General features: G+C 43.3%; 1 protein-coding gene across 4 annotated transcripts in view; it reads left to right on the top strand.

The window, feature by feature from the left end:
* The window catches only part of LOC113015920 (vang-like protein 1), a 68864-nt gene extending 42912 nt beyond the window's left edge, over window positions 1–25952 (top strand). For 2 of the 4 annotated variants that reach the window (XM_026158291.1, XM_026158294.1), the window contains 6 exons: window positions 10826–11257; window positions 11742–11917; window positions 20819–20979; window positions 24830–24977; window positions 25070–25304; window positions 25638–25952. In XM_026158291.1, coding sequence (XP_026014076.1) covers window positions 10826–11257; window positions 11742–11917; window positions 20819–20979; window positions 24830–24977; window positions 25070–25304; window positions 25638–25898 — 1413 coding nt within the window. In that variant the 3' untranslated portion in view covers window positions 25899–25952. Of the gene's footprint in view, window positions 1–2616; window positions 4183–10825; window positions 11258–11741; window positions 11918–20818; window positions 20980–24829; window positions 24978–25069; window positions 25305–25637 lie in introns of those variants that run through there. The other 2 variants (XM_026158293.1, XM_026158292.1) reach the window with 2 other exon arrangements.
* The last annotated feature ends 754 nt before the right edge of the window (window positions 25953–26706 follow it).

Here is a 26706-nt window from a genome sequence, read left to right as displayed (position 1 = left end):
CAGTACATCGCTCCGGGCAGGGATGTCTTCGCGATCCAGCGGTAAAGTTTCCGATGGCTGTGTCTGTGATGTCTCACCACAGGAAGTATAAAAGAAGGGAGGTTTACATGGAAGTGCTTTGGAAAGCATAACTGGAGTTTTAAGCAGGCGGAGGGATGATGTGTTTTTGTTGATGTTACTCACTCAGTTTATATACACTTGTTTTATTTGAGCTTAGTGTGAGAGTCTTTGCTGTTTTTTACTGTTCTTTCTCCTGTCTTTGCTCTCAGTTTCCTTGGGTGTACACAGAGTGGAGGAGGTGTGACACAGGTGTCACTGTTAGTGCATAAAAGCTTTCCAATGAGAGAGCGGGTCATAAGAGGAAGTCACACACTGGTGCAAACAAACAAGCACGAGTTGTTGTGGTGGAAAGCATGGATCGCCGCCAAACTGCTGACCCTTTATTGTATTTTGCGTATATTCAACACATGTTTACTGTGATTACACGGACATTATGCACGAGTAGGTAATGGGTAATAAAGTACTGATTTGTAAATAACCTGAGCTTATTATAATATTATGATGCAGTTTATTTATCACTAACTTGCCAGCACATTCTCTTTATAAGATATAACGGGTATTGGGGACAACTTGAAAGAGGGAAGGTCAGAGGTCACATGTGACGTAATATTTGGATACAAACCATAATATAATATTTAGAATGTCCATACACCAGGATCACTTTCTAAATGTTGCCAATACAAACAAAGGCAGTAGAATTTAAGCATAATTTTAAAGATTTGACCTTGAAGAGGAGGTCAGAGGTCCAAAGTAGTGTGATAGAGTTTCCATATATCATTTCTTATATGTTGTCAGTGGAAACAATGGCAATAGGAAACATAGTTTTAAATAACTCTATAGAGCATTATTATCACTTTGCACTTCAGATCAATCCATTGCCCTTCGGGTCAGATCGTGGCTCAAGAGTTGGGAGTTCGCCTTGTAATCGCAAGGTTGCCGGTTCGAGCCCCAGCTCGGACAGTCTCGGTCGTTGTGTCCTTGGGCAAGACACTTCACCTGCCGCCTACTGGTGTTGGCCAGAAGGCGCGATATGGCAGCCTCGCTTCTGTCAGTCTGCCCCAGGGCAGCTGTGGCTACAACTGTAGCTTGCCTCCACCAGTGCGTGAATGTGTATGTGAATGGGTGGATGACTGGGTGTGTAAAGCGCATTGGGGTCTCTAGGGGGGGGCTAGTAAAAGTGCTATACAAATACAGGCCATTTACCATTTATACGGTACTTTCTGTAAGCTGACAATACACGCCACACTTGTAGTTTTTTTTTAAGTTATAAAGCTTTTTGTCAGCTTTCAATAAAGAAATGGTTAAGTTGACCCTGAAGACCCTAACCCAGAAGGAATGACACACTAAACAGTACAAAAGCCCTGATTGGCAGAGGTAACCAGTGTAGTTTTTTCTGAAATTTTCAGGTGGCGAAAAGTGGTATCATACAGTGTCGATGGGAAGTGCGCTGTGAAATGACACTGGACGCGATCATGTTTTGCTTGTGTGAGAAATTGTGTCAGTTTATGCTGCTGTTATTGTTGCACGTGACTGGATATTGGAGTGTGTAGTATGCAGTAAGTGGTGGATTGGAGTAGCTGAGGTCAGTGTGGCATGGCAGCTGTGCAGCTTAGGAGTGTGCTGCGGAGCTGCATTGTATGAAGTGTCAAACAGAAGAAATGTGATATGTTTAAACCGTAAAGCATTCTTTGAGAATTAGCACCTTCCTTTCAAAGCTGATGGAGAGAGCACATGGAGCCAGGTATCATTTTACATGTTTATGTGCAGGTCAGGGGAAAGAACCTCACATCTTTGCACACCCTTCATAGCTTACACACATTTAGCCCAGTAATCACCTTATAATGCTTTCCTCTAGGGTTCCTTATGCGTCTCTCTCGATGTAGCCAGTTCTTTGACGTTGCACGCTTCCCTTCTTCATCACCTTCTGTCAGAATCCACAACTTGCTCCTCCACCTCCCGCTCTTTCACCTTTCGCTCACCCTCCCTGCAGCCTGGTTTATTCGGTCCAATTAAAAGCAGCTGCTTTATGATCTCAGCTGTCCTCCAGCTCGAGCTTCAGCACGGTCAGAGTGACACAAAGAACAGCGCAGGTAGCTTCACTGCCACAGACTCTAAACCATGTCAGGTTCCTGGAACAGGCGGAGTGCTTGGGCTGGTGTTTTGGATTCCTACTCTGTGGTGAGTGCCACCTGGCTCCGTGTCCTGTGAGAGAGAATCCCACAGAGCTTCATGGTTATCCCAGAGCTTTGTGTGTGTGCGTCTGTGCTTGTTGTGAGCTGCAAGGGTTGGGGAAAGAGAAAGGGAAAGACGTGCTCTTCTGCTGTAGATTTGGAAGATGATTTTTGAGGTGTTTTGGTGGTTTTTATGCCTTTAGTGAGTGGACAGGATTCTTCTTCTTCTGTTAAGATGCTTAGGTCCATGGTTCTTTTGCCTTAGCCCATTTGGGGAAGTTTAATAGCACAGAGAGGTGAACTTTGAATAAACATGCAAACTTGTTCTTGCCTGATTTGCTATTGCTTTAGATTAGCTTTTGTATTCTTTAGTTTAAGGATTATCTTTTTTAAGCTGTAGTATGATGACACATTGTGTGTCACTGTCAAAAAGTCATTGCAGTATGAATGTTTTTAAAGCTGAGTCACATGGCTCAGCAGTATGCTCCTAACAGGCTGTTTCTAGTCAGTCAGAAGTGGTCTCTGGGCTCCATTTGGGATGCTAATGTTCACTAGTAGAAAACAGGCCTAAAACAAAATATACTAGTGTGACTGATCTGTTGCAGTACACTGCATAAATGGGCACTTCTCTAAACTTGGGTGTCTTAACATGGAGGTTTATGGGGAATTACTCACTTTTAGAGCGAGCCTCAAGTGGCCTTTTGAGGAACTGCAGTTTGTGACATTTTTGTGCAAGAGAGCCAAAGTACAGCACAAGCGTCATTCTGAGAGACACACACGTCATTCTTTAGTCATTAGCTTTATCTTTAAATGTCATATATACTGTATATATACTCTATTTAATAGCTCAGAGGCAGCTAAGTGTAACTGTATTCAGAGTTACTGAAGCAGGAGACAGCGTTGTCTGTATTTTCAGCTGTGTATTAATACATTTGCACAACAGAGAAGAGGAATAAGATGAGTCTGATTTTTTTGGACATACAAAACACTTGTTATTAAGAGTTGTTCATCTTTTTATTTGTGCGTTCAAAAATATTTAGAATCTAACCCGACCTTTATTTTTAAGACATGCCATCAGTCGGTTGGATAAACTCGTTTTGTTTTACTTTGCACACATGCACTCTCTCACACATTGACACACATGCCAGTGGCAGCTCGGTGACACCACAGTGCTCACTGGGTCAGAAGCAATAGACGGAGAGTGGTGCTGAGGCAAGAGATGAACAGAGAATGAGGAGGATGAGAGAGGACGCCTTGAGGGGAAGAGGGAGGAAGGAGTGGGAGAAACATATCTTTGGGTGGATGGCATTGGCATCTAATTGTTGCTATTTGTTTGCCATCATCAGTAGGCTCAGATATTTGTTTATTGTGCTCGTCTACTCCTCTTTCTGCTCCTCTCTTCCCTTCTTTCTCAAGCCATCAATCCCTTTTATCCCCCCTCCATCCCTGCTGCTGTCAAGACAGCCCAAGCAAATGGCTCCTCTCTCCCCCACTTCCCAGCTTCTCTTCCTCTCTCCTGCTCCTCGCGGTCCCTCACTCTCTGTCTTCCTCAATAAAGCCCCTTACATTATGTGGCAAGTGAGCACACAGTCCCATACAATACCTCCTGAGGCACCATGGGAGAGATTTCTATATAAAGACGGATAAAGCGAAGGGCTGGGCTGCAGATCGGGCGAGAGTCAGGGAGGTCACATACACACAATAGCAGTCTGAGATGGATGAGGGGAAGAAAGAGCAGTAACTGAGTAACGGGACAAGGTTAGGTTCGGTAGGCGAGGATTTCAAGATGCAGACACCAGCAGTGTTGGAGGCGGGGGACGTATTGCAGGTGCTGGAGGTTTGTGAGGCTCCGGAGGAAATTAAAGAAGTTATTGTCACCACATTAGAAGAAGGTTCTAATACTAACTCGACTCCAGTGACCAGCTGTGGAGCAGGAACTAAACCAAGCCAGGTAAGGCTGACAGGTCTCTGCGACTCAGCAGAGACGACGCTCTGTTGTTTTTAGCAAGCTGTGTTTGCTTTTCATGCTCAGTGTGGCTTTATTTCCTAATGCAATCATTTGCATGAGTCCGGACACACGTCCAGTCAGGTGGAACGTGTACTTCACGGTATAGCAGGCATGTATTTGGTGTGTTGGTCTGCTGTAACATTGAACACAGCTGCACCACAGTATTCTTGTAAATGCAGCTGATGTGGAAAGAACACTAAAACATTTGTACAGTCTAATGGCCATTGAGCGGTGGCACGCTTGGCATTTATTTTGACTTAATATAATCTTTGCTTTCACTGCGCAGTTCTATGTGCCATCAAGTAGGAAATGAATTTTTTTGGTCAATAGCAAAACCAAAGCAGAAAGAGTGCAGCTCTGCTGGGTTTCCTCCTCAGGCAGCAGAAATGGTGGATGCTGGAACAACCACAGCAACTGTTTGAAGTCTACCTGACAGAAAATATAGCTCTGCTAGTGGAGGAGGCAAAGAAGAAGAAGAGGGATCAAAGTGAGAAAAAACCAAAGTAAAAACAAGCTGACTCGATGAATCTGAGACTTGAGACTGTTCAAGAGGCTCATTCATTTGGCACTTTTTCCAACTAGAGAAATACGTGGCAAAGCCTGACTAGTTATTTTTCCTATTATAGGAAATTCCTATCTCAGTTTTTCACTGGTAGCATAAGGAAAGCTTAGTTACCTCTTCATGTCAGGTATGACAAACACATGTAGGCATTTCAGAGCAGTTCTAGCATTCATTTGGACTCGTGTTTCTGATATCTGTTTCTGGTCTTCACCAACTTTTTATCTGTGGCTTTTTATCTGACAAATCCTTCATTGTGTTTATCAGCTAACGGCTAGCTTTATCTGGTTGTTTGGTGCTATGTGGAGTAGGATGGAGGGGTAAATGTACAGCGGGTATTTAGATCTTTTTTGTTGAAAACAGTTGCCATTGTTAACCTTGGTCATGCAGACGAGCAGGTGAAAGTAGTTATTAAAAGCCTTATTTATGGCTGGCATGTACTTGAATCTTGATCTGAAGCTAAATGACTGACACTGTGGCTTTTGAGGTGGGGATAGGACTCTATGAATCATGTTTCTGCATCCACTCTACAACTACCCCCTCATGATTACCTGACATCGTGTATAACCCTGTTAATCATACAGCAGTTTGGCTCTTTTTCATGTGCCACTCAGCTGTCAGTCTCCTGTTGTCTAACACTCCCTCCTCTATCCCGCGAATTAGTCAAAGAAACTTTTTTAAGTGCTTTGCTTCCTTGTCCAGACAAGTTGTTGGCAGCCGCACACGCTGTCCGCACTTTAAACAAAGGAGGTTTTAAATTGCTGTGAAGAGCTCTTTGGGGCAGCTTGATGCTATATTTTACACACACACATGCAGACACACACACCTTGCCTCCCAGGAGTCAGTAGAGTGCACTTGTTCCTGCCCTGAGTGAGGGGCTTTGTTTGCTGCCCACTTAGAGCTGAACAGAAAACAGGCTTTTAGTGAACATTTGATTTACTGTGAGAAACAATAGCTGTTATTTATACTCTGGTGGACCTAGAAGGCAGAAAATACTCAAGTGAAAGCTTTGTAAAAGTGTCCTGGCTGACACGGCATGCACTATATATATAAATATATATATACACCTGTGTCAAACACACATGGAGCTTTCTGAGTCTGTTTTGCTCTGTTATCACTCTAATCATTTCTTAACTACTCCACTACTTGCAGCAGAAAAAGGGAAGTCAGCTCAGGGTTTAGGTTATTAGTGAGCTGGCAGGCTGAGTTGAAAGCTTATGGCAGTTATTTCACTTGTAAAGAATTTCTGCAGGTGCAAAATGTGTTGGTTTCTCCCACTTATACAGCAGAAATGGGTTGATGTCTCACCCAGGGCCACTACTTTGGCAAAAACAGCTGGAACTGTCACACAGTTTCACATCAAAAGCACCCCAGAGGCCTTTTGAGCAAAGCAGTTCAGTAATGCAATACGATGCATCCAAACACGGGCTCGTGTGCAGCTCAGATCAGCCTCTCTGGATGCGTTTAAAGCTCAGCAGATACGGTATCGTGTTGCAACACTTAGTTTGCTGCCTCACCAATAAATTTCTCTTTTCAAAGAAATGCTTTCAATGTAAAAACTACACCTGCTGCACCTGCCGTGCTTTCCATAGTGTCTCTACTCAGCTGATTGTTATGTCTCACTACATTGTTTGCTGGGTGAAAGATTTGTGCTTTGTTGGAGGTTGCTGAAGTACCTCTGTTTTTGATACAGAGTTATCATTAGATCTCATTCTGGGGGTTTGTCTCATTGTCGTGACAGAGAGAATGTAAACGTGTAACGTCTCTGTCACAATTTTGTTAGTGATTTTTTTTTATTTTTTTCAGTACCAAATTCAAAGGTTCTTGGCTGACGAAGGGCAGATTGCTGACTTTGGGTTAGGAATGAGTTGCTGCCTGAAGTTGATGAGTTAAAGTATCAGGGTTAAGCCGGGGGAAGAGTGAAGTGGGAGATTAATTGCAGTGCACTGTTCTGATTAGTTGTGGTAATTAGAGCTGAGCATGAAGAACAAGACGTCCACTTTCTGATCTTAACCTATCACCGTGAGCTGTGTTCTGTGACAAAAAAACCCAAGACACACTGAAAAGAATCAGTTTCTGTGCCGGCCTATAAAAACTTCAGTTTCCTGCTGGAATAGTTGGAGGTGGTGGCTGGGAAGAGTGTGGTCTGGACACTTCAGCTTAACTCCTAGATCCTGATGAGTGGCACAGTAGACGTTGGATGGATGGAGCAAGGGCAGTGGTCACACATAAACAAAATAAAAATAAAAATTAAAAAGTCTATTGGTGGAAAACAACTAGTTTTGATTGGCTGGAAATAAAAAAATCTTCTCTTTTTCTAGAGTATTTTAAAATCTCTCAATCAGGGTTCAAAATTCTACCATGTGCTTCTTATCATTAAGTTAAAGGTTGTTTCATTTTGGCTGCACAGTTGAGAAACTGTTACTGGCAGTTCAGGAATGTGTGGTTATATTTGTAAAGTTGCAGCCTGGAGTTATTCCCGTGCGGACACGTCATTTCAGATGTTTTCGTCATTGTTTGTCACCCAGTCTGCATCCAACAAATCACTGCAGATGTAGGACAAGAGCAGACCTGACAAGTGTTCAGCTGCCGTGTGTGTATGTAGTCACGAATGGAAGATGTGTTGGTCTCTCCGTCTGGCCCTTGAACTGGCCTGGCTTTGCCTGCCCCTCTGGATCAGTCCCTTTCCTCGTTTAATTGGCTTTCCTATTGTTGAACATTCTTGTCATGCTCCTGCCCTTTTCTTCCTGCGTCTTTGTTCCCTTTCTCTTCTCACTTTTCCTCTCTGTTTCGCCTATTTTCATATGATGAATGGGTCTGGGCCTCCTGCGAGGCTGCCGGTACTGAACCAGATCAGCCTGTGGTGATTGGTTAATCCCATGATGAAATGTGGGTCACTGATGTCTATTTTTAGTCACGCTGGCAGAGGGAAAGCCCAGGTATGGTAATAGGCATCCAGCAAAAATCCAGCTCCAAATTTTAGGAGCAGTGAGCCGACTGAGGGGAATGTCGGCAGGTTTGCTTTATTTTAAGTTTTGCTGATTTAACAGTTCAATGATTTTTGTCTATGAGACCAAGAAGAAAAGTGGAAACACGTCAGTGGACATCTGTTTTTCCTTTTCTGTTTTGGGGGTATGTGATGATAGAGTTCTTGATGGAGTAATTTATGCGGTGTGAGATTCAGGTGCTCGAGGCAAGGGCAACGAGCGATGAGTGTACAACAGCCATGAGGCTTGAGAAGCTGTGATTCATGTTTCCCCCTGGGTGTTGTCGAAGTACACTGTGGTTAGAGAGGCAGTCTTCCTTACAGCTAATGCCTATCGATTCACTTCCTCACAAACACGCACACGGCATGCTTGGCTTGACTTAGAGAGCGAGCAGACAAGAATCAGATGCTCTGTACTCGGCTCAGCATGGGTCAGCGGGTCAGTGGTTGTAGGTTTTCTCATTCAGACACTGGAACATTTCAAAATTAAAGCTGCTCTCACTTATCTTCTGTGCTGCTGTACATCTGTCTTAATCTGAGCAGCAGCAGTTTAACATTGGCTGTAATAGTAGACTAAGCAGGGGAAGTTCATATAGCACATTTTTCCATACTTTAGGGGAAAAACTGATGACGTGTGATGTAAAGCCCCTGTCCAGGTACACCGGTTGTCAGTCTCTGCTGATATCTGCCAGTGCAAAGACAAAATAATGACTTTAGCTAACTTTAGATCTCAGCTGCGGATAATTGCTTCATGTGAATTAAAGACCTGTTGCATAAGTCTCCACGGAGAAGCTGAGGGCTCTCCAGTCTGTCTCTTTCATTATTAATGAAGTGGCTGCAACTGTTCCACAAACAATCTGCACTCCTGTTGAGTGGACTAAAGCCTGTTTTATTAACGGTTGTGCATTTGCTTTGTGCTTTGCTATAGTCTGTTAATCTCCTTTAACTCTTAGGTTTAATCAGCTAAATCGATGTACAGAGTTCATCTGTGTCTGCTATAGTAAACAGGCGTTCCAGTAGTAGTATTCTGCAGTTTCTGGGGAATAACTGAAATTCAGTGGAGAAAAAGGACTTTTTCCACTTTGTTAGATATAAAAATACATCCACTGTCAGGCTACACATGTTCGTAAGTCTTACATTTAGTTGCTTATCATATTCAGTTCAATTTATTTATACTGCGCCAAATCACAACAACAGTCGCCTCAAGATACTTTATATTGTAAGGTAGACCCTACAATAATACATACAGAGAAAAACCCAACAATCGTGTAACCCCCTATGAGTGAGCACTTTGGTGACAGTGGGAAGGAAAAACTCCCTTTTAACAGGAAGAAACTTCCAGCAGAACCAGGCTCAGGGAGGGGCGGGGCCATCTGCTGCAACCGGTTGGGGTGAGAGAAGGAAGACAGGATAAAAGACATGCTGTGGAAGAGAGACGGAGATTAATAACAAGTATGATTCAGTGCAGAGAGGTCTGTTAACACATAGTGAGTGAGAAAGGTGACTGAAGAAGAAATACTCAATGCATCATGGGAATGCATCATATGAGTCCGTTTTTATGACTGTAGCGGGTCAAACGTCAGACCATCTTGAGACTGCTTTCAGTGTTGAACCTCTTCAGAGAGAGACCAGTAAAAACAGGTGCCTGGGTGGTCCCCTGTGAGTGTTGGCGCTACTAAAAATATACCTCATGCATCATTTTTAAAGCTTTGTTGATGCTGTGGGGTTGTTTTTCAGGAGTTGGGCTTGCCCCTTTAGTTCCAATGAAAGGACCTCTTAATGCATCAGCATACCAAGACATTTTGGACAATTTCATGCTTTCATGCTCCCAACTCTGTTCCAACATGCACAAAACAAGGTCCATTAAGATGTGGATTAGGAATGGGATGTCGCTCATGTTACTATGCGTGTGAAGGCAAATGTGCAAATACCTTTTGCTAGAATAAAAATCAGGCTTGTTTGGTGATATTAAGGTAGTTCTAGACCAGCCTGATCCTATGATAAGGCTGCCCTTGTTGTTTAAAGCGCTATATAAGAACCAGTCCATTTTCCCATTCATCTGAAAGGTCCTGATAAAACCTTTTTACCTTTTTCTCTCATCATCTTGGCTTGTATGTGGGTGCAGACGTGGTCTTGTAGTGGAATTCTCTTATTAAAACTTGAGTATGCAGATTAACTGCAAAGTTTTCACCCTGAGGCCAGTGGGATATTTTCTGTTCCCGTGCAGCATCATCATCCTTTCAACCTCCTCAGTGGAATTGTTCATAATGTGTCTCTCCCATCTCTACAAGTCTCAGGCACATGTTATGGATATGAACCCGAAATATGCATTATAATCCACATTAGGTGCAGCATTTCTGGCCGATTGGTGGGTAAATCTGTTACTGAATTTACTTATAGCTGATGGCAGTTCATCATCTACCCTTTTTTTGCTTTTAGAGGCGGAACTCAGCGGCTCGCATGGTCATGTTAGAGGCCTGTTATGACTACAGCGTAAAGAGTTCTTATCTTTGTTATTCTAGCAGCTCTGCTCTGACACCGCTAACCATCATTATCTGCGGATGCAGTCCAGCCCAGACGTCAGCGTGTAGCCCAGTTGGCAGCTTGTGCTGTTAGCTTTTTCCACTTCCCATTTTTAGTCCCTTCTTTCTCACGTGCTTGGAAAGAGTCTCTCTTTCCTTTCACCTGATGCTTCAGTCAAAGGTGAAAAACCACTTTAGAATGCAGTAACAGGTGATATCCATCTACAAGTGTATGTTAAGCTAAAGAGAAGTGGCTCAAACAGAGGGGAAAACCATCCATCTGTCAATCCATCCTTTTTTTCCTTGACTAAATGATGTGAATAGGGATGGCTTCAGAAGGCAAGTACCATCCAATGTTTACTAGAAATGGAATGCATCTTATTGACCGCTCACTGCAAGACACCCTTTAACCATTTTCCAACATCCACGGCCAGCTTACAATCAGTCTTTGGACTGTGGGAAGAATCTGGAGGGCAAGGTTGTGTTTTTTAATGACCTTTGACCTTTGTATTTTCACAGGATGACAACTGGGGTGAGACCACCACAGCCATCACGGGCACCTCGGAGCACAGCCTCTCTCAGGAGGACATCGTTCGCATCACAAAGGATCTGGAGGACAGTGTGGGGCTCGACTGCCGCCGTTACTTCACCCGGACCCTGGCAATAATCTTAGGCCTGCTGGTGTTTCTCACGCCACTGGCCTTTCTGGTGCTACCCCATATCCTCTGGCCAGACAAGCTGCAGAGCTGTGGGACGGCCTGCGAGGGCCTCTTCATCTCTGTGGCCTTCAAACTGCTCATACTGCTGCTGGCTGTCTGGGCGCTCTTCTTCAGGCCAGCGCGGGCAGGACTCCCAAGGGTCTATGTATTCCGGGCACTACTTGCTGTACTGGTTCTGCTCTTTGTGATCTCCTATTGGCTCTTCTATGGAGTCAGGATACTCGACTCACAGGTGAGCTAAGAGAGGGGAAAACTGTACGTATGAATGAAAATTCATTGAGTACTACACACACATACGCACAGAAACAAAGGTTTCAGTAGCACGAGTACTGCAGTCACATTCATTTTTAATGCCATCAGAAGCTCAACAAAGCCACAAACAGCTAAAACACAGATATTTGATTTCCCAGTGCTGTGTGTTTACTCTGTGAGCCATAATTTAAAATCCTTGTAAGTCCCTGATTGAGAATCCCTGTAGGAATACACACTTTCAAAGGACGGTGTTTCAGCCGTCCTTTGAAACGCTGCTAAATATTTATATGCTCTACATCTAGTCTCACATGTGTTTATGCCTGGAAGACTATTTTAGGCATAATCTGTGCTTGGAACTGTGTTGGGACATATTTACTATGCAGTTATTTTATTAGATTTGTGTTTACTTTACATATAAAGTAAATCGGTCACAAATGATTCCCAAAAATCCTAACTGTTGATAGGACGAGAACTACCAGGGTATCGTGCAGTACGCCGTGTCGCTTGTGGACGCTCTCCTCTTCATCCACTACCTGGCCATCGTCCTGCTGGAACTGCGGCAGCTTCAGCCGTGCTACTCCGTGTGCGTCACACGCTCCACAGATGGCGAGACAAGGCACTACAACCTGGGACAGCTCAGGTAAGGAGCACAGAGTGACTCAATTAAATGTAGACATTCTCTTCTTTTAGCATCGTCTTTGAATAAATTTGTGTTTTTCATGACGTTAGTTCGAGGGTAAAGCATTAACAGTGTGAGCAAGAGGGAGTGTTTGAGGTAGGTTTTTGAGGGAGTTCTTTCCAATAAAATGCACACATTGACATATTTGGCAGCCAGGCTTGCCTCTAGTGGCCATCAGGGGAACTGCAGTTTTGCAGTTCCATTTGCCTTTTGGTTTCATTTTTCTGGCCTACTTGTTCTCAGAGGGTTAAAATGAGATGTGACACTCTTTGCTATCGTAGCTTCCATGTCAATCGGACTGGAAAGAAAAGCATATTTACATCCAAATGTGGCTCAGCGAGCTTTCAAATGCTTTGCTGTTGCTGATGAGAACTAAAAAGTCAACAACTTTATAAGACTTAGTGACACTGTGTTAGCAACCAGGAGAGAGAGGAAGAGATCAAGGGGAGATGAATTTAGGGAAAACAAAAGACGTCCGTGTGGGCGAGATGAAGGCAGAGGAAAGGACAGAAACTGGGGCACCTCAAGTTAGAGAGGTGGGAAAATAAGAGGCTAATAGCTGCTTACTAGCACAGAGATGGGAGTAAGAAATTCATGTAGGAAAGTCAAGAAAGAGAAGAAGATGAATATTAAGGAGTCATTAACACATAGATAGTAGAAATGATTATTATAAGGTAGAGCTGAAGAAAATGTAGAATGTATGAAAAAGGCACAAAGACAAAGTGCCTGATGTGGAGAGAAAACCATGCCAGAAGGAAAGAAAGGAGAGGGTGGGGAAGACTTCAGAGAGGAAACTCCTCAGAAAAGAGCTGCAGACACAGGGCGGAGTACATAGGAAAGCCCGGGAGACTGGAACAAGGAAAAATCTAAAGGAGGGACCAAAAAGGAGAATAGAGAACAAGGAACTAATAGTTAATGGAAAGGTTGTGCTGACGAATTGTAAAATGTTGTAAAGAAAGAAAGAAGGTGTGTGTGTGTGTGTGTGTGGGAAGGAACCGTCAAGACCAACCTTTTTATGACTTTATCGTCTCTGAGTAAAAACAGGAAGAGACCATTTTCAGCCAGACCCAGCAGCTCCCCCGTTGCTCTCTGCTATCAATACACAGCCCTTAGTCTGACATACCTTTTGCTTTTGGGTATCTAATAAAACCTGACGGATTTATGGATGGAGCTTTTTTTATGACCGGATAGGTGAAACACTATCTGTATACTGTATCTGCACTTATATTTTAAGGTTTATGTCTTCCTGCATTTTTGCCCATGGACTTCTATTTGCATATCCAGCCTCAAAATATTTAAAGATGTTTTTATTCATCAGCCAAAATGCACACTGAGACAGAAATAACAAGCAAGTCCATACATGAACGTGCAGTCAGTCTTGCATTAGCATTTTCAATTATGTTTATCTGGCTAACTCGCCGATTGCCACTAAATAACATCTGATCATATTCATGCAGGCGTCCAGTGCACCCGTTATAATTGTTACTCTGCTGTTTTATTTTACCTATTTACGCCTCTTGTCAACTCCACCACCAAAACTACTTCATGTCTTTTATTTTGGAATTACTGGTTTTGCTCAGATTTAATATTATTATATAGGGCTGTTCGATATAACGATATATACAGTGGGGCAAAAAAGTATTTAGTCAGCCACCGATTGTGCAAGTTCCCCCACTTAAAATGATGACAGAGGTCAGTAATTTGCACCAGAGGTACACTTCAACTGTGAGAGACAGAATGTGAAAAAAAAATCCATGAATTCACATGGTAGGATTTGTAAAGAATTTATTCATAAATTAGGGTGGAAAATAAGTATTTGGTCACCTCAAACAAGGAAAATCTCTGGCTCTCACAGACCTGTAACGTCTTCTGTAAGAAGCTTTTCTGTCCCCCACTCGTTACCTGTATGAATGGCACCTGTTTGAACTCTTCATCTGTATAAAAGACACCTGTCCACAGCCTCAAACAGTCAGACTCCAAACTCCGCCATGGCCAAGACCAAAGAGCTTTCGAAGGACACCAGGAAAAGTATTGTAGACCTGCACCAGACTGGGAAGAGTGAATCTACAATAGGCAAGCAGCTTGGTGTGAAAAAATCAACTGTGGGAGCAATCATCAGAAAATGGAAGACATACAAGACCACTGATAATCTCCCTCGATCTGGGGCTCCACGCAAGATCTCATCCCGTGGGGTCAAAATGATCATGAGAACGGTGAGCAAAGATCCCAGAACCACACGGGGGGACCTGGTGAATGACCTGCAGAGAGCCGGGACCAAAGTAACAAAGGTCACCATCAGTAACACACTACAACGGCAGGGAATCAAATCCCGCAGTGCCAGACGTGTTCCGCTGCTGAAGCCAGTGCATGTCCAGGCCCGTCTGAAGTTTGCCAGAGAGCACATGGATGATACAGCAGAGGATTGGGAGAATGTCATGTGGTCAGATGAAACCAAAGTAGAACTTTTTGGTGTAAACTCAACTCGTCGTGTTTGGAGGAAGAAGAATACTGAGTTGCATCCCAAGAGCACCATACCTACTGTGAAGCATGGGGGTAGAAACATCATGCTATGGGGCTGTTTTTCTGCCAAGGGGACAGGACGACTGATCCGTGTTAAGGACAAAATGAATGGGGCCATGTATCGTGAGATTTTGAGCCAAAACCTCCTTTCATCAGTGAGAACTTTGAAGATGAAACGAGGCTGGGTCTTCCAACATGACAATGATCCAAAACACACCGCCCGGGCAACAAAGGAGTGGCTCCGTAAGAAGCATTTGAAAGTCCTGGAGTGGCCTAGCCAGTCTCCAGACCTCAACCCCATAGAAAATCTGTGGCGGGAGTTGAAAGTCCGTGTTGCTCGGCAACAGCCCCAAAACATCACTGCTCTCGAGAAGATCTGCATGGAGGAATGGGCCAAAATACCAGCTACTGTGTGTGCAAACCTGGTAAAGACCTATAGTAAACGTTTGACCTCTGTTATTGCCAACAAAGGTTATGTTACAAAGTATTGAGTTGTATTTTTGTTATTGACCAAATACTTATTTTCCACCCTGATTTACGAATAAATTCTTTACAAATCCTACCATGTGGATTCATGGATTTTTTTTTCACATTCTGTCTCTCACAGTTGAAGTGTACCTCTGGTGCAAATTACTGACCTCTGTCATCATTTTAGGTGGGGGAACTTGCACAATCGGTGGCTGACTAAATACTGTTTTGCCCCACTGTATCGGATGACGATATAAAAATGTCTATCGTTTGTTTCATGATGTCGCAAAATAAACTGTTTACGGCAATATTTTTTCATCGTTTTGATGGTCACTGTAGTGGCTATATAAATTTCTTAATGTTCTCTCTTTCTCTTATATTTTATATAACCACACGACTGATGGACAAGCGCCTGTTTTTATGCGTTGTGGTTGGCAACAACGACGGTAACGGCATCGCGTGTCCGCTTGTTTATGTTCCACATAAACCTTTCACAATAAAGCTCAAGATCCTGTTGGGACTTTTCAAAATAAACTGAATCACGTGAAAGAGCAGATTATTTACGGATGAGAATTAAAAAAGAGCCACTAGGTGCTAAAAAAATAAACCTTAGACTCAAACATTAGAACAGGCTTTTCACCGCAGCACGCTGTGTAATAAATGCTCACAAAGAAAACGGCAGCCGTTACAACTTATGTCTAAAAATGTAAAGTTTCATACATCGGTTAAAACACTCGACTCCAGCTACATGACGCGCAGCTGGAAACACTTCCCGCAAGTCGAGCTGCCGGAGATTCACAGAATTTACAGAACGTGTTACATTTTTGTGATTTATATCGTTATCGGGACGATACAATTCTTATATCGGGATATGAGATTTTGGTCATATCGCACAGCCCTATTGCTCTAAGTGTTTAAGGGGTTATTTGTCCCAGGCGTTCATTGGCACCATTTTGGAGCATTGGTGCCATTGTTGACTAACAAATTGAAGAACTTTGCACTGAAACACTCCATCCACACATCTTCTACCATTTATCCAGATGTGGGTCGTAGGCACAGCAGTCTAAGTAGAAATGCCTAGGACCCCTTTCCCCAACCACCTCTTCCAGCCCTTCTGGGGGGACACCAAGGCATTTCCAGGCCAGCCGAAAGACACAATCTCCAGCATGCCCTGAGTCTGCCCTGAGGCCTCCATCCAGTTGGACATATCCAAATCGCCTCACTCAGGAGGCATCCTAATCAGATGCCCACACTACCTTAACTGGCTCATGTTGATGTGGAGGAGTAGCAGCTCTACTCTGAGCTGCACCCAAGTGACCTATCTCCTCACCCTATTTCTAAGGGAGCGCCGCCGCCACCACCTTTCAGAGGAAGCTCATTTCTGTCACTCATATCCACGATCTCATTCACTACCCACAGCTCGTGGACATACAGTAGATGAGGCTACACTAAAACTGAAAACTTTGGTACAGCATCCACATCACTGTCTGTCAAACATGGAGTAGCAAAGGGTGGCTACTTTCAGGAATGTACAATATAAGACATATTTAGAGTTATTTATTAATTTTGCTACATAATTCCATATATCTTGCTTCATATATTTGATGTCTTCAGTATGTATCTACATTGTAGAAAGTAGTAAAAAATAAAGAAAAACCATTAAATGAGAAGCTGTGTCCAAACTTTTGACTGGTAGTGTATGTTCCTCCACACTACGTTTCTAACGTTAACCGTGTACCGTGTACATTAACCTCATGTTTTACCTGAATTGAGAAAGGATGTATAATGTAAATAGAATTGGTCCTAGCACAAAACCATATTTTTGTTTGGAAAAGCAGGATGGAAATTTTTTAACTGTTTTTTGAACATTTCTGGCTCTTTTCAGACTTTTTAAAAAAAGTAATCAGTAAGCTAAAATGTGGGGAAAAAAGAAATAAAATTGCTAAGCATCAGCAGGAACAGGTCAGACAAGTTAAAGCGTTTATTGGTCTGAGCGGTGTGTTCGCCGGTTGCCTTGGGGGTGTCGTCCTTTTGTAAGCCTTGCCATTCATCCCTGCACGGCCGGCAGCAGGCCCAGCCTCGCTCTGTTGTCCGTCTGTGACTGTAAACACACAGCTAATTAGTGCTCCCTACAGACTGCAGCGCGGCATCTGGTCAGCCTGACGCGCACAGCCATACACAAACGGAGGCACGCCTGTGTGTGTGTGCATGGATAATTGCACCATATACATGCAAATGACAGATTTGTGCACACATTGCCTCAAACACGAGCAGCGTATCATACAGAGAATCCCAGACACACTAGTGGGTGTTATGTTTTCCCAGCCAACCTCTCGTGTATGTTCTCTATTAACAGGCGGTGGCTGGTGCTGCTCACATTCCTGCTTTTCTGGCATCCATCCTCAGCCTTATCATAATGAGGACCCTATCCTGGGCCCTCAGGCCCCGGTGGCTTGTTTCTGTCTGCCTTTGATGCCAATCTGAGGGCCAGAGGAGGTTTTTCTTCTTTTTTTTTGCTTCGTTGTTTGACCGGATGAGTCGAATACAGAGTGCATTCCTTACCAAGTTGTTAAGAGAGGAGTGGTTTAAACACATTCACAGTTGGGGGGACTTCCCTCTTACCGAGCATTCCTGTGCATCAGAACAGTGATCAATCACCTCGCTCTCAGAGGATCTGGTTTATGATTGAACTGCAAAGTTTTAAGAGAAGGTTCTTTATTTCCTTCTCTGAGTTTGCATTCTCCTTGCTCTGTGGGCCCAGTTGAGCTCCTCGGTTTGAATTGCTTTGTGTCATGTTTGCTCTGCTTAATAATTGAATGAACTTGGGAAGAAGCAGGGACTGACTCACTATTTACGTAAGTTACAGCTAAACAATGGTGCTGCCTAGTGTGAGTGCTTAATGCAGCACAGGGCTGTCTGGGTGTTATCACACTTTCTGCTGCCTCTTTGGCGAAAATGAGCGCCGACTCCACTCGTGCTAAAATAATCAATACCCTGTGATTTATTTGTTTTTCTGCAGCTGGAGATCCCATTAGAGATTATCTCCTAAAATCTTCAGAGTTTCTCTAAATGCGTATGTACACTTTCTTTTTGAAATATCAGTAAACAGTGTGTGAGCCTAACACCTGATTGTATAACTAGATAAAGAATTTTGTGTTAATTTGCTGTGTTTCTGGTCTTGAGGGCTTTTAGGCAACTCTCTGCTTCTTAGGGTCAGAAACATTCAAACAGAAATCAAGAACAAAGTGCTGTCTCACTTCCAAGTTATTGAAGTGGATGCAACAGGGTGCTAATCTCTGAGAATGATCACAGAGTCAATATTGATGCCATTATTTCTCGGTGATCTGGCAAATAAGTCCACCCATCTCATACCCTAACTACCCTGCTGCGATCCGACAGTGCCGATCACTGCAACGCCGTGCCGCCGGGCAAAGAAATCATCAGACTGAAACTGCATGAATCCTATGCTAAATTTAGAGAATTAAGCTTGTTTGATTAGGAAATTGGCAAGACCACGCTTGTTTATTTTAAAGATCCTCCTGTTCAAGCATGTTGTACAACCTTTAGCTGTCATCTTAGCTCACTTAAACTTGTTTTGTTTTTCAAAGTCTCAATGAGATTAGTGGCAATGAAGGCAGCCCAAATAAAAAAGTCCAGCAAAAACACTGTCTCGAGATCTGTATCTTCACCGTGTTAGAGGACATAGTGCGAATGTGGTGTTTAGAGTCTTCTTCACTTTTCTCCAGTGTGTAACAAATCCTATGGATCGACATGAGGAGACATCCTCTGTCATTGAGAAGTATTTCTTAGAACTCTGCTTGCCTCTGGTGATGTTAGTGTGAGCTCACATACATGTGACTGTCATCAGATGGCAGAGCGGTAACAACGAATGACTTTTTAATGCTGCCTGGGTGATTTCCAGCTCTCTGTAATACATCACATGACGCATTATTTAATGTAAGGTTTGCTTTAGAAGCAGGAATGTTAAAGGTCAGAAAAAGGATATAAGAGCTTTCATCAGTGAGTCTGTATTCATTTTGCCTCCTTTGGGATAATAGGAAGCGCATGCTGCAGACTAGCACGTGTTGTTGTTTGGGTTTATTAAGTTAGAAGAATGACACAGGACGGCTCACACAATGAATGAAAAGAGTCCAGTGTTGAGCTGTAAAGTCTTGTTATGTGCTAGTTAACAGCAGCATCTGCTGTCCTCCTTTCAGCCAAATGCAGGGTGTGAAACTGAGCCCATGATGTTGCTACAGAGTTGGTACAGTTGTTGAGACTAACTGTGAGTTAAAAGATATCATACGTAACATTTAGACTAATTAACATCTATGACAGAGTTATACTCATGATCATTCACACTCTTGTTGATACCTACACCAAAATCACTTGTTAACCTAGTGAGCATGTCTTTGGACCGAAAAGCCCCTGTAAAACTATTGATGTGAAGCTATAATGTTTTGATATAAAACTGCAAACCTTTTCCAATCAGCGATCACATTTTTGAACCGTGACACGAGAGTCGGTATTTATAGTCAGCTGATATTAGCATGACTGCTGTAAAGTATTGGTAAACGCAAGTAAGGCTGTAGTGTCGCTGCTTGAGTAAGTGTGTCGTTTTGGCGTGATTTACCTTTTTATTTGAAAGAGGAACCACAGAGGAACTATATTATTATCAAGCCAGTGATTTATGACCTTTATCGTGTGAAAGTACTTTACCTGTGTGCAGGACCTGGCATGCTTAGTGATCCATGGTATAAAGTATCAGGGTCTGGGTTATACACTTCGAGCTCACTTTGAGTCTCTGGCTTCTCTTTCATGCTCGTGACTCCTTCTGTCATCTTTGCGCCTCTTGTAACCTCAAACCTCACTTCCTTTTCTTGGTTGGCTCTTAAACACCTGTAAGGCAACCTTCACCCTGCAGCTCGTAGTGGCCCCCCGTCTGATGTTTGTGAACATGCAGTTATCACCTGCTGCTGCTCACCATGTACATGAACAATTATATAAAGGTATAAATGTGAATAGCACTCCACGTCTCTTCTAGCTCTAGCTCTCCTTTTTTCCACCTCATGATTTGTCTTTTCCTCCAGGCTATAAATCACCCTGCCTTTTCAAATCTTACGTTTGCCAGGACGAGCAGTGAAAATAAATTGCATTAATGAGACATCGAGGAGAAGCAGAAATCCGATTTTCTGTCGCAGTCTTCAGCTCTGACTAATGCATTAATGTAGTTCCAGAGGATTGCGGGTCATCCGGTGATGAAGATCTGTAAATGTTTTTGTCACTGGTTCTGTTCTCTGTGTTTATATCTTCACTTAAATCTCGTCAAGCACAGCAGATCCACCTCTACACTGTGCATTATCTTCTAGACGTGCTGATATTCTGTTCTCCAAGGTGGTTTTTTTGTGTGTCTTTAAGAATCATTTCCACTTAGTCATTAAGTATTACTGTCAGATCTTTTCATTTCAGTTGCTGCACTGTTCCACCTTTGTTCCATATCACTTCCGTCCCCTCGCTCTGTCTCTCTCTCCCTGTTTTATGTTGATGGTACTGTTAGTCTGAAGAAATGCTAGAAGGGTTTTTCTTCACTCGCAGAAAGTTTTCAAAGAAAGCCAGAAATGTCTGTTGGCTAGTGCTTCCTCCTGCTTTTTGCCTTCTGCCTTTTCGCTGTGCGTTTGTATTCAGCAGGAAGGCTTGTAGAATTACTACGGCTATTTTCTAGTCTTTGGTGTTAAACATCCCGTGGCTAATGTTCCTCATGTCCTGCTCTCGGACCTGAAGCTCTCATGCTGGCCCAAAGCTACCTGAATTCCAAACTCAAACATTTCCTGTGGCTTAAACTTCCCTTTGATTTTCCCATTTCTTCCTCTGCAGTATTCAGCGGGCAGCTCTGGCCATCATAGAGCACTACTACTGTGACTTTCCGGTTCATAACCCAGCGCTGCTTTCCGCCTCCAAGTCCCGCGCTGCCAAGCATCTGGCTGGCCTCAAGGTGTACAATGTGGATGGTGAGTTCCCAGCAGCCCCTGCTGAGGGTGAGTGGGATGCTTCATGTCTTCAGTGATTTTGGTTGTTCTTTGTGCTCTGGGGTGGTGGAGTCTCAGAGGTCTGCTTTTCCTTCCTTATACTGATCTGTTTGGGCAAACTGTGTGTTTTACTTATTACAACTATCTGTTCAACAAACTGATTATTGTTCAGTCTTTAAAATGCTCACAGACACTGAATATTTCCCTGTTTTCAGACTGACCCACAGCTCAGATCTTTTATCCTGTCTTCCTTCTCTCACCCCAACTAGTCGCAACAGATGGCCCCGCCCCTCCCTGAGCCTGGTTCTGCTGGAGATTTCTTCCTGTTAAAAGGGAGTTTTTCCTTCCCACTGTCGCCAAAGTGCTTGCTCATAGGGGGTCATATGATTGTTGGGTTTTTCTCTGTATGTATTATTGTAGGGTCTACCTTACAATATAAAGCGCCTTGAGGCAACTGATGTTGTGATTTGGCGCTGTATAAATAAAACTGACTATAAAAATTGAATTGAATTGAAATCTATAGATTTAAATAGGATTTTGACAATTAAGAATCAGTGACATTCGGTAAATGAGTGATTAGACACCAAAACTGTTTCTCAATTCTTGTTAGTTTAAATGATGTGGATTAGTTATCTCATATTCAGATTTGTAGTTTGACCACTGACCCTTTTTAAACAACATGTATTTGATATTTGATTTGCCATAATGCCTTTAAACTCCAAGGATTCATATTCGCGCGTTGCCTATTTTTGGGTCCAACATTTAAACGCAACATTTTTAGCTAAAAAAGACAAAAAAAAGTCTCCAAATCTTCTCATTTGAAAACTTTAACAGCAAGTTTGTCTAATGTTTTGCTTAAAAAGAATCCGCCTCAACTGTGATCCAGTCTTCAGGGTCATGTTGATTGTCTGGTCACAATTTCCCACACTATATATTGAGATATGACTTGTTTTGTTTAATGACAGAGCAGCAAGAGTCAGACTGAGAAAACCAGCAAATGTCCAACGATTGGCAACATTGTTCCAGTTAATTAGGCTTATTCGCTTAAATGGTTCTGGTCTGTTTATGACAATTAAACTAAATATGGCTGTCTCTAATTATATTTAATATAATATCTGCCAATATTTTGCCCTCATTTCAATGTAATGTGACCACTTAACTGGCAGAATAAATACATCTTTAACACCATTACACAGAGGCCACATTGTTTTTGAGTTAACTGTTAGAAACTGCGTTTTTGTGTAGCAGTCGTTCGCTCCAAATGACATTTCAAGTCTCTGCAGGTCGAATCTCCTTAGCTGTGCTGGAATGTGCTAAAACATATAACTGCCTGGAAGGAAGAAAATTGATCTGCAGTCTTGGCATAATTAGAAAATTGACCAGTGTAGTATAAAGCACAGGTGATTTGTAGCTGATGTGTTACAACATGCAAAAAAAGTGTGGCTATCTATATCGCCCCGGGCGCACCTTCTGGAGCAGGTGGAGTGTTTTAAACTTGCTCTTCTCTCTGTGTTTTTCCTCACACTGACGCTAACCCGTTAAGACATCTTTAAAGCTAAACTGAAAGCCTACCTGTTGGACAGTAAGTAAATGCAACACTGCCACCAATAAAAGTACCCTCACAGCCTGCTGGTGCTCGCTTTAAACAAAGATATTCCTTCAGTGTACTTGAAATGAAAAGCCCCCACCTCCCCCACCCCACTTCCACCCACTCCTATTCTCTCTTTGCATGCCACAGGTTGATGAAAAAGTTCAGCGTTGTCCTTACAACAGCTGGCAGAATGCAACACAAACCCTCGATTAAATTATTGCAGTCCCTTAAGTGTACTCAAGCTTCACTTAAGTGCACTAACTCGACTCCCACCTCTCGGTTTGGTGTTTTATTTTCCTGCCATTTATTTCCCTCCTTTCTTCCTCCTCCTCTCAAATGTTCGTGGGAGGCGTTGACGGAGATGGCTGATAAATCAATAGCTATTACAACACCAGTATTCTCATTTCTCTCTCGAGCCTCATCCTCCTTCATTTTCCTCCCGCAGCAGCTGCTCGGGGACCCCTCCGTCGCTCTCATCGCTCTCTTGTCTTGAACTTTTACTTCCTACTTCTTGCTTTCTGCGGCCACACTGCTACTGTAATAAATAATTCTGACTCAGGGACAGACGATAATCATTTCTTAATGAAAAACTGGTGAAGCTCTGAGCACAAAACAGCCGTAATACTCGATTAGACTGCGTCCAAATGGCTTCGGGTGAGCTTTGTGATTCCTGGAACAACATTTTAACTGTGTTGTTTAGTCAGCTCAAGTTTCTGTGACTGAACTACCAAATCAAAGAAGCGGAGTGAAATACAGTCACCGCTGTTACAGGTATTTCCTGTTGCAGTCATGAGTAATGGTGCCACTCTTTCAGGCAGCATTAAAAGTCTGATCTGCGTTTTGGATCGTCGTCCCACTTTCTTGTCTGATTGTATGACACATTCCTGAATCTGTGGAATATTCTCATTTCTGTACATGCAATGCTTCCTAATATCTATCGCCCCAGCGCTGGATATTATCTCCCCATTTCTTAACAGTTGGCGACAGTTCTGCTTCATCTACATGCAGCCTAACATTGCTCAGACTTTAAAGAAAAGCTCTTTTTAAGCACGGCTGTTAACAAGATTAGTATCATTTTCACTTGAAAAGTCCACACAGCATTTCATGTGTCCACAGGTACCTAAGCAGTTACACACAATGACACTGTGTGAATAGTACAGGTGGGACTCACCACACATGAGATTCATGATTTTCAACATTTTGTGATACGTACATCTGTTAATATTATTTCACTGATGTAGCTTTAAACTGTGAACTGGCTGTAAACAGGATGTACGATCATGTGGTGTGGCCTTATGACTTCACAGTGTCGGAGAATTCCCAAGTTTATTTGTAAATTTGTGGCTTTAATCTCACAAATCCTTCTCCTAAACTATGAACCCCACTGCTCGGCTCGGTTTGTATTTGTTTTTGTTTTTTTCCAGTATCAGTGCCCCTGAGAAACCATCATACTCCAGATTATTATTGTTCACACCAATGAATTTTCACATTTGAGAGATACAGTCTTGAACTATTGAAGACCCTCTAGACTACTTTTACTTCCACTCGACTTCTAACCGACACGTGTTTCTGTTGTAAGTGTGTCTCGTAGAGTTATTTGAAATCTTCCGTACAGAAAGCGCCACATGGCAAATTCCAAGTGCACCTTCCTTCCCCTGACATTTAGTGTAACGTTTCCCGCCCGTAAACCTCATGTCAGTGCAGTGATGCCAGGAGCAGAGTTGGGAGGGGGGGTCCATGAATTATTCTGTTCATGCTCGATCCCTGCCCCGCATTAATAATTCGCCAGCGCTGCCATCTTTTAACCTGCATTAACATCAGGCGGGGTTCATCAGCCGCCTCCAATTTCTAATTCTAAAAATGTAAACTTTTGAAGTTGCCCGAGACCCTCATTTAATTGCACTCCCCGTACCTCCTGAAGGCAGAGTAATGGAAGTGTTTGCATATCAATGGCCCGTACATGGGGGAAGGAATGTGTTTTGGATTTTCCACTGATGACATCGCTCGGAACAATAAAAAATTCAGACTTTGTGCGGCTCTTCTTGTCAGCTTCTGGGGTTTTAAGTGTTGCAGGTGATAAAAGGAAATGGACTGAGGTTTATGTGCATTAATAATCTCCCCCCTTCACTCTAACAGCAGCTTGTTCTCTCACATTGCACTCTGTGTCATCACCAAAGATTTCTTTCTTCCTTCACCGGCCGCTACCACCTGTGAACACTCTCATACATGCGTTTAACCCTTCCCGTCAATCTGATTTTGCCGCGGCAGGTCCCGGAAACAACGCAGCAGCGGGAATCGCCCATTCTCAGTCCAGAGCGATGATCGCAGCTGCCGCCCGCCGCAGAGACACCAGCCACAACGAGCTGTACTACGAAGAGGCCGAGCACGAGAGGCGCGTCCGCAAACGCAGAGCACGGTGAGTCGGTCAGATCAAAACGCGTTTCAAGCAGTAAAACACAAAAGCCTGCTGTTATTGAAACTGCTGTTGTTTGCTGTTTCCCCTCCCAGGCTGGTGGTGGCAGTAGAGGAAGCGTTTACACACATTAAGCGCATGCAGGAGGAAGAGCAGAAAAAAGCACCTGGGGATGTTATGGACCCTCGAGAAGCAGCACAAGCCATCTTCCCATCCATGGCTCGGGCTCTGCAGAAGTACCTGAGGACCACCAAGCAACAGCACTGCCACAGCATGGAGAGCATCCAGCAACACCTGGCCTTCTGCATCACCAACAACATGACGCCCAAGGTCAGTCCTGTGACCTCTACACACGGCATTCGGCCTTTCTTTGGGGGTCATTTCAGTGAATTATATTTATATAGTGTCAAAAAAGGTAACGAACCTACAAGGAAAACAGAGAGAAAAACCCCAACAATCATATGACACACTACGACCAAGCAAAAGTGGGAAGGAAAAGCTCAATTTTAACAGGAAGAAACCTCCAGCAAAACCAAGCTCAGGGAGGGGCCATCTGATAAAGACAGGACACAACATGCTGTGGAAGAAGGCCAGAGATTAATAATAACTAATATTTAAATGCATCTTTATAATATAATGGTTTCATACTTCCTTCTTTTCCAGGCGTTCCTTGAGAGCTACCTGACTCCAGGTCCAACCGTTCAGTACAGCCGGGACTTCTGGCGAGCCCGTCAGTGGACGCTGATCAGCGAGGCGTCAGTCACCAGCGGCCTGAAAGACGGCACCATCTTCCTGCTCAAATGTGTGGACTTTAGCCTGGTGGTGACATCCAAGAAGATCCCCTACATCCAGATGTCCGAGGAGTACATCGATCCCAAATCACACAAGTTTGTCCTGCGGCTACAGTCGGAAACATCTGTGTAGGACGCCAGATGTTTTATTTTTATTTCACACCCTGTTGCTCTCCAATATTTTCATTTTGGGTTTTGCAGTTTTCAATTTTTACTTTTTTAAAAATATATTATATATGAATCTAGCTATCGCACACGTTTGAATATATTGATCTTTTATTGTTGATAAAATCGAAAAAAGAAGAGTTGCAGCAGGATTTTTGCTCACTGGATTCTGGAAGCGGTTGAGTGCACATGCTCTGTGTGTGTGTGTGTGTGTGTGTGTGTGTGTGTGTGTGTGTGTGTGTGTGTGTGTGTGTGTGTGTGTGTGTGTGTGTGTGTGTGTGCGTGCGCGTGTGTGTGTGATGTAATTTTGTGTCAAAACAATCACCCCTTCAAACAAGATGGGAACAAGTAGCATTTAAAGGTTGACATCTCCACAGAGAGCAGTTTTTGTGTTGGATTTCCATGAGACGGACAGAGTAACAGGAGGAAAGTGTGTTGTTTTGTTGTTTTGTGTACACTTGGAAGTATTTGAATATTTTTGGACACCAAAAAAAATAAATGGACTTATATATACAAGAATGAAACAACTTCAGTTTCAGCATTAAATGCACATTCACATGACGGTGGGAATGATCTCAGTCTGCACATAAAGGAAGAGGCACGCCTCCTCAACACTTTTTCCTGACAGCTGAGACGTCACACTCCACCGTGTCCATCCTGTGGCGTGCGGCCCACGCCCTTGAGCGCTAATTTTAGCAGCCAAAGTTGGGACTCTTTGAGTTGTTTTCAGTTCCTCTCCAGGTGCAACGGAGCACAAATCTGAAACATTTCCAATC

The sequence above is a fragment of the Astatotilapia calliptera genome, chromosome 23 (assembly GCF_900246225.1).
Source record: "Astatotilapia calliptera chromosome 23, fAstCal1.2, whole genome shotgun sequence".
Taxonomy (NCBI): Eukaryota; Metazoa; Chordata; class Actinopteri; order Cichliformes; family Cichlidae; genus Astatotilapia; species Astatotilapia calliptera.
Note: the sequence above shows the minus strand (reverse complement) of the source record. Positions and strands in the feature narration are given on the sequence as shown.